Source organism: Monopterus albus, unplaced genomic scaffold, assembly GCF_001952655.1.
Source record: "Monopterus albus unplaced genomic scaffold, M_albus_1.0 scaffold89.1, whole genome shotgun sequence".
Lineage (NCBI taxonomy): Eukaryota > Metazoa > Chordata > Actinopteri > Synbranchiformes > Synbranchidae > Monopterus > Monopterus albus.
In genome coordinates, this window is record NW_018127969.1 from 1,159,162 (window position 1) to 1,167,688 (window position 8,527).

The window sequence follows — 8,527 nt, forward strand, 5'->3', positions numbered from 1 at the left end:
CGATTGGCTCCGTATTTTGTGGCATTCATGTGGACGGCAAAGTAAGAATTTCATTGTACAGGTAAACACGTTTCCTAACTGTGCATATGACAAAATAAACACTTTGAACCTGTTGGTGTTGGGCCTCTTCCTTGCTTTGGTGAAGGCCCACTTAGGGTATCCACAAGCCCAGGGAGTTCTGGATGTGTAATTTCTCCTTCTTAGCCCCTTCTGCAGTTGTGGGCACTTCCTCTGCCCTGTGATTTAGAGTTCTGATGACTCCCAATTTGTGTTGAAGTGGATGGTGTGAGTCAAAAGTTGACATTTGCTCATACTTTGTGCTCTCAAAGACAAAGAAATTTAAAATCCATATTTAAATTTGATAGTAAGAAGTGCTGTCTGTGTGTGTTTTTTCTCCAGGAGGAGCTGGAGTCCATGGCTCTCAGTGACATCCTGGAGCTAAAGGCTGTGCTGAATGCTGGAGTGTTTAACTCCCTGCTCACCGTGTCAGTACAGCCCAGGAGAAACAAGACGGCCGCTGTCTTCCTGTTCCAATGTGAGGATATCAGGGTGAGGACCAACCTGTGGAAACATCTATTATTGTGACTAATAATGGAAATAAATGATGATGAATGTTTCCTTATTTACAGGCCGACTACATTCAAAAGGATCTCACACGGGCACTGACATGCAGAAGAGAGGACCCACACATCAGGTAAGAGCATATAGTAATGTCACTGAGCACATACAGTACTTGAAGCTTTACTGATTATGTATCTGTTTGATGCAGTGGCTCAGGACTTATAGCTGAACCTAAACAACCAAGGTCTCCAGTTCATGCAGTGCCTCAATGGGTTGCTCCCGACTACGGTGAGGCTTTAACGGGATGCACACAGCTGGTGTGCCGATCATTAATGATGGAGTCTAAACCAATACAAATCTTTCCATTCTTTTTCTCTTGTACATATAGACGAGGATGACATGACTGAGCCTGAACTGGAGGAGGCTTCACCTCCCAGACAGGAGACACCATCACCACAGCGCCCCAGCACCGAAGCAGAACGCCCCTACACAGAACTGGACAGGAACGTGGTGTGTGTCCAGACAGGAAATGTGAAAACTACATTCAATGCATGTTTGTTACATGATTTGGTTCTTGGCCATCGGAAACAGGATACATGTTTAGAGAAGAAGGATATAAGTTTTTCTTTTGCCCTTTTTTACAGGATATCTTGAATCACGTTTTAAGCGACATTGAAATCTTCATGGGACAAATAGCTGCAGTTGTTGCTAAAACTGCAAAGAAAAAGATGAAGAAGAAGAAGAAGAAAGGAAAAGGTAATTTCATGAAGAAAGTGAAGGCAGACATACTGTACATGTAGGATATCTCTAAATGACGGTACATACACTGGAATATTATATTGGGCAAAATGTGTGTTTTGATGCCATCATAACATATTCATTTAAATTTTTTAAACAATATTTGTAGTTATGGCTGGCATGCCCTCTGCAGAAGAGTTTTCAATATGTCTCCGAAAGATCAAATATGGTTTCAACCTTCTGGTATGTGTTGGTGATTATATTTACATACTATCATCACAGTTGTAGTGTGAGTATTGCTGCTTCATGTTATGTATGAAAATGTCTTCGTTCTGACAGGGGGAACTCAATGGACAGATTAAAAATCCCAGTGCACCTGAATTTGTTCACTCCCTCTTCTCTGCATTAGCATTTGTAAGCCAATTTATCTTTTTTTGGATAACTATATGTTATATTGCATCAGTTTATAATCACTATTAGAAATTTCAGAATGCAGTAATAACCCAGTTCCCACACATTTGTTATTGTACATCTTCATATGAAGAGGTCTGTCAGAATGTATTGCCATGTTATGGAAGTCTTGATGTTTTAATTCGCAACTTAACTGATCCTTATGAATGTATTTTATATACTTAGTCCTACATGTGGTTTAATATGTACAGTATATTCTGTAGATATAATCTATAATTCAGGATTTTTCTTATAATTAATGTATGTGTATATATCCAAAGTGCATGTTTAATTGGTTGACCACAGTGTCTGCATTGTGTGCCTACTGTACCCTTTTCTTTTAAATATGCAGCTTTCACCTGGCCCATTACAGGGCTGGCTGTGCATGTGACTACCAGCTTGTACTTATTTTAGTAACAAGACTGATTATCATGTTCCTCACCAGGTGGTATCTCACTGTCCTAAGGACCTGCCACCAACCACAGTGGCGCCACTGCTGACACCTCAGAGTATCCGTCTCATGAGTGAAGAGGCGGAGGCGGAGGAGGACCAGCTATGGCAGTCTCTGGGGGATGCCTGGAACATCCCCAGGTGAGTCACTGGACAGTATCGCACCTAATAAGCTTCTGCTTTTATTTTCTGCATGAAATAAAATCTCATTACACTTCAGCTTGAGTTTGACTTTTTTTTTTCTTTTTACTTTAGGGTTAAGTGTGTCAGACTTGCGTGCATGTGAAATAGTGTCAGCATAATGATCAGGTATTTTAAAATGTACAGCACACAATGGCCAGAGGATGACGAGGACATCCCAACATACACTCCGCAGTTCTTTGACGGCTGGCAACCCCCTGAACTAACTCCAGTACCTGCATACAGTGAGCCTGCGAGCAGACAGGAGTCTCCACAGCATCAACCCCCACAACATAAACCAAGCCAGGTACATCTTCACATCAAACACTGAGACTGACATGAGCACAGAAGGGCATATGTTAAAAATGCATAATGAGGGCAATTACTTTTTCTGTGCAGACATTTTGGGCACCACCACAACCCCCAGAAAAAGCACGGTATGCACAAACACACAGTGCAATTCAGCAGACTGAACATTTTAAAGCTCAGAGCTCTAAGTTTTTGAAGTGTTTGTTCAGCTCAGGTCAGTCAAAACTGCGCTGCATGCGTGTCATGGATGACTTCATTTCAAGAAATCACAGCGAGCTTACTGTCAGGAAAGGAGAAATAGTAGAGGTGAGTATCAGTGACATGAACAAACTACTTTTTTTGTTCTTTTCTCTATTGTCATTTTGTATCCAGTGTCAGTCAAATAGAAACCCCCAGAATTCTTCAGTACCATGTCTGTGCTTTGTCCATCTACAGCTCCTGGACATGTCAAGGCAGTGGTGGAAAGTGAGGAACAGCAGGAGGGAGGAGGGCTTCATACCCAATAATGTCCTGGAGGCCGTTGATGAACAACCTAGTGTGGTACGTACCATGCAGCAACAATACTAGAACAGCACAGGATCAATGAAAAACCTCAAGTTGAAAAAGTCAGTAATCCTGGAATTGGCAGAGAATGACAAGGTTCTCTTAAAAAAAAAAAAAAATCTGACAGTTTCACCATCCACACACAGGGTGAAAAGGATGCGAGTCTCAAAACTTGGTTTTAAACTACATCTCAGTGAATGGAGAAGCTACTCCTTATTCAGTCTACTTGCGTGTAGTGGTTTGTTGGATGTTTAACTGCATAACCTGGAGCACAAGTCACCACTTCAGAAGAAATGGTTGGAAAAAAAAGAGTCACATATGCAAAAAATATGCAAATGAAAAAAAAAAAGATTTCAAAATGGAGCTAAATACATTTGGAAGCTTTATTTAACTGCATTGTTTGCAAACCTAAAGACAACTCTACAACATTGTACAGTATATTTAGGCTGATGGCATCATCATAATACTCTAATGAATATAAGCAAAATCACAGGGCGTTATTGTTCCCTTTGCTCAGCAAACCATAGGTTCTCCTGTCCTGACAAAGACGTCCAAACCTGTGGAAGTTAAAGCCTGGCTGGAAGACGAGGGATTTACTAAAATGTAAGTACATTCAGTTTAATTTATTATTAAAATAGCTAATGGAAGCAATGCAATTGCTAATGCAAATACTGTACTGTCACTATACTCTGAAGTCTGTTATAGAAGAACTGTTTCCGGTGTCAAAATAAAAAACAGGCTGTTAACTGTTAATCAGCATTTTTATGTTATGGCAAACTCAAGCCTCTCTTTTAAAAAAAAAAATCTTTTAGCTGTGATTATTCATTTATACCGAGTAAGTTCTGATTAGGACCATGTGCCAATGACTCCTGCCCCCTTTTGGTTGAGTGGTGCATCACATCTGCCAAGACACTGAGCAGCTACTGCTATTTGTACATAAATTACTTGCATTTACCTCGTTTGCCTCGAATCTGAAATGGCCCCTACTCAGCCTTAACAAACAATATCATATTTTAAAGGTTTGAGAGACCTAGATGAAAATTACCCTGATGGTGTCTTGGGTCTACTTTGACTTGAGAAATAGGTGTGGAGTTTGAATGACATGCATTACAGTTTGGTTAAGTAGAAACACTTACTGCCAGAATAAACCCCAGTATTACTTATCTACTGCAGCACTGTGCGCTGTCTGGGCGTGCTGAGCGGCTCTATGCTCCTGGGGATGAGCAGAGAAGAGCTGAAGATAGTGTGTCCAGAGGAAGGAGGCCGAGTCTTCTTACAGTTACAAGCTGTCAAGTCCACTATGGCGGTAAGTGAGAGACCACAGAGCAGTTTCATCTGTCTCCACTGTCGGTGTGGAGATTTATCATCACACTGATAAATGCTGCTGTAAACACAGATGCCTCTGTTTGATTTGTGCTTTAACACTGTAGGCTGGCAGCTGAGCGAGACCAACAAGAGGATGTCTAGGAGGAAGAACAAGCCATGGACTAAAACAGGTCATCAATAGTTAGTTGTAAATGTGAGAATAAGTCATCAATTAAATATATAGTCTCCTGTGAAACATTTTATGCTGATCACAAGAAATGTTATACTGTGATACGTTGTTAAGCACAGTACAATGATTCGGTGAATAAACATGCTTTATTTCATTGTTCAGACATTACACGAGTCTCATCAGAAGCATCTGAATCTGTGAAACACTGGCGATCAATTTCAGGCAGTAATATGGCTAATGGACAAAATGAAAATTGTCAAACAAAATAGTGACCCGACTGTGTAACGAAGGAAAAACAACTGAACAAAAGGTATCTTGAATGTGAGCATCACAATACTTGTAGTTAATGAATGCAAGCTGAACATCAACAGAAAACATTCATACAGATGGTGTTAACACCTACATAATCACTGTGTTGTTGTTGAGAACAATCAACAGTATCTCTGCTGTTTCTGCTTTTCTTTTCTCTTGAGGTAGGGTGCACTATGCTGTAAATGCACAGACAAGAGACTGTGATGACTGTAAAACAAGAAGCAGACATATATTAACTAAACAACCAGCTGTAAAACTGAATGAATCGATGGTTCAGGTCAGCCCGTGTTCTAAATGTTTCAGTCATAACGTGTGGCAGCAGGGTACACAAAACTGTAGTTCCAAAATTAACATTATTAAAAAGATGTTACACAGTAGTCAACAAGATGGTTGCTAAACAAAACTAGTAGAAGGTCAATAACAAAATGAAGCTGCATTAATTTAACAGAAATATATTTTGCACTTCAGCCTGTGGACATGAGTCAATGTAGAGCAAGGTCCATCAGTAGTTAGAGATTAAAGTTACACCAGATAAGATTAATTCTACTGATGTTTTGTGCGTGTGTGTGTGTGTGTGTGTGTGGAGGGGTCAGTAGCTCACTGGCTGCTGTGGAGACAAGAGGTAAGAAGTAGCAATCTTGTGCTGTACCTTTCTATCATGGATGTTACAGGTGTACTGAAGTAATGAGAGCTCCCAGGAATAAGAACTAAAACAGCTACTGTAATATTAAACAGAATAGGCACTAAAACACTGTTCAATTAAAGAGGCTAACAACAAGAAAACCACACTGAAAAACTATTTTATGACCTAAGCAACAAGTCTTGACATCAACACAGTGTGAATATAAAACTTCTTATCTCTGCATCACCTTTACAAAAATACACTTTATACATGAAGTCCAACAATCACACAAATTCCCCCAAGTTCAGAGCCGAACTCCGGTACGAAGCTACCATACACTCACTGAACAAACAAGGATTCTCATCTTTTATCCCAAACATCTTCTAAAGCAAACGTGTATATATCCTAAATCAGGTTATCTCAATTAAAGCTGATATTTTGATTCATTTTCTTCTAGTCTTAGCGCTAAATGTTACTGGATAGTACAATCTACATGTAATTAAGCTAAGCTTGATGGGAAGTTGGACTGAGGCCAGAGTCCTGTGATAACACGAGTGTACAATACAAAAAGCTGAGGCTTGTGATGCCAGGTTGAATCTGAGATATATATATATATATATTTTTTATTATAATTAAAGCACAATGCTACCACGTGGGCCACGGAAAAGTAGCCCGCCTACAAAACGATCCACTTGCTCGGGGCTACTTTTCTGTGGCCCACCCTGTACAAGGTAACAGCCTCAACCATGTCCCAGCACGGTTTGCTCACATCTATCTGGTGAAAAAGGCTGAGTTTAAATCTGTTCACTGCAGACAGATTTCTGACTCAGAAGCTGGTCAGCAGCTTGAAGTTAGTCGAGATGCTTTACATAACAGCTGGCTGCAAACAACTCATTCTCTCCTGCCATCCACTATTCATGCATGCATGCATGCAGCAGAACTAGAAACAACTTTCCTCCTCAAAAAAGCTGTTTTAAACTGAGCATGCACCTACAGTAGGTGGTCCAAGTTCCACTGGATATTCTAACACCATATAGAGCCCCTTTCAGACATGTAGTGGAACCCTGAAACTCTCTAGACTTTAGCTGGGTGAGCCATATGCAAGAACGCAAATGTCCAGGTTAATCCGCCCGGACTTTACCCTGCCAGCTCCCTACCCTGCCAGCTCCCTAGTCCGCATAAGGTCCAAGTGAGCTGGAGTGAGGCCATGTGAGAAAACATCTGCATATAGTCCAGAGTATTCACACGGTCCTAGTGGGCATGTTGATGACATTCTATCACATGACTGGTGCAAAACTGGAAGAAAACAAACATATGATGGTCAAGAAAGACCATCATTTACAATGAAGACACCAACAAAAAAATCAAACTGGAAACCCAATGACACTCAGGAACTTCTGTTAAGAGCCGGCACCAGAATTATCAAACAAATACAAGGAACAGATTACAAACTGGCTATGCAACCGTGTCCCACATGTTCTACCCAGACATGCCCCCTGTGCATAAAATCAAATGAAGTATTTCCAACAGGTGAGAATGCATCTGAAAACGGACTTTCTTCTGCTGTGTGCTACATGTGTAAAAGGGAAAGTCAGGAGAAAGTCCAGACCAAATTCCGCAGACATAGTCCGGAGTTCATGTGCGAAAACGGCTTATGACTGGGGAAAAAATATTCAGTAGTCCTTTAATTCACAGGCTGTTAACCAGGTTGTAATATGAAGAGATTGCTAGGAAATAGACAAAAATGATGTTATAGTCGTTTATGAATAACCAGAAATTACTGGGAAATACCACCTAACTCATATGTCCATTTTTCTTTGGCTATTTCTAAATATTTCTATGTAGTTAAATGCCTGCAAATGAAAGGGTTACCAAATATTCAATACCTGCATGATAAAGAGAAAAACCTTATACATGGAAACAGTTTGGAGAAACACAGGCATGCACTGCCAAAGGCTAAACATGTAAAGGCACTGTCAAGTCTGGCTTAGTACATATATACAGTGCACTGCATGCAAAGGGAAAAGACTGGCTCTCTAGTCTGTTCACAGAGATAGAATTGTCCTAATGAAGGACACTGGGTCTGTGTTTTCATAACCACAGTCAGGTGATGGTGAAACTCTTTTAGATTACAGCTACAGAGGACTGTTGCATGGAATGTTTGCAATTTTTCTGCACACTGCTGAGCTGATCACAATCACCTAAGAATGATTAAGTGTGAGCAGCTTGACAAATACATGATCTGAAACCACACCAAGCACCCACGTCTGGCTGATATTCAGCACTGCAGCATTCAGACAGAAGCTATCCCCTGTTGGCTAAAGCAGAGTGCTATGACAAGTTCATCTAGGTGTGTCCCACCTTACAACAACCACCTCACTGCCTTATTATAGTAAAACTACTACTGTAATCCTTCAACAAAAATCTGTATATTAAAGATGAACGGCAGGTGCACTGAAGTTATTTAAGCAGCATGACTGTATAGTTGAAGGTAAGTGACATTCAGAATCGGCTTGCAATTAAAGGATAAATGTGCTGGTTGTCAGTGTTTCTGTAAATACTACAAATGCATGCTACATCATGCCTGAAGAAAACATAACTCTGAATGACACAAAACATCACAGGGATCAGTTGATAGCTCTGGCAGGACAGGGTGAAGAGACGTGTAAACTAAAAGATAAAGCTAATGTTGTCCTAAAGTGTCTCTAGTGAGGGAAACATTCCCTTCTAGTGTTTCCCTGGTGCTTATTCACAAACTCCCTGCTCTGTGCGACTGAACATGTTACAAAGGACAACTGAAAGAGGCTTTAAAATAAGCTGGGGGGAAAAAACCTCAAATATAAATCTGGGAATGCAACAATATTACA

The 8,527-nt window shown here is 40.5% G+C and overlaps 1 protein-coding gene across 2 annotated transcripts in view; it reads left to right on the forward strand.

The window, feature by feature from the left end:
* The window catches only part of eps8l3a (EPS8 signaling adaptor L3a), an 11,647-nt gene extending 4,026 nt beyond the window's left edge, over positions 1-7,621 (forward strand). For both annotated transcript variants that reach the window (XM_020607787.1, XM_020607788.1), the window contains 15 exons: positions 400-549; positions 630-694; positions 770-849; positions 950-1,071; positions 1,206-1,317; positions 1,469-1,542; positions 1,639-1,713; positions 2,195-2,340; positions 2,527-2,686; positions 2,779-2,816; positions 2,898-2,994; positions 3,124-3,228; positions 3,749-3,834; positions 4,405-4,537; positions 4,662-7,621. In XM_020607787.1, coding sequence (XP_020463443.1) covers positions 400-549; positions 630-694; positions 770-849; positions 950-1,071; positions 1,206-1,317; positions 1,469-1,542; positions 1,639-1,713; positions 2,195-2,340; positions 2,527-2,686; positions 2,779-2,816; positions 2,898-2,994; positions 3,124-3,228; positions 3,749-3,834; positions 4,405-4,537; positions 4,662-4,673 — 1,455 coding nt within the window. In that variant the 3' untranslated portion in view covers positions 4,674-7,621. The remainder of the gene's footprint in view (positions 1-399; positions 550-629; positions 695-769; positions 850-949; positions 1,072-1,205; positions 1,318-1,468; positions 1,543-1,638; positions 1,714-2,194; positions 2,341-2,526; positions 2,687-2,778; positions 2,817-2,897; positions 2,995-3,123; positions 3,229-3,748; positions 3,835-4,404; positions 4,538-4,661) is intronic.
* The last annotated feature ends 906 nt before the right edge of the window (positions 7,622-8,527 follow it).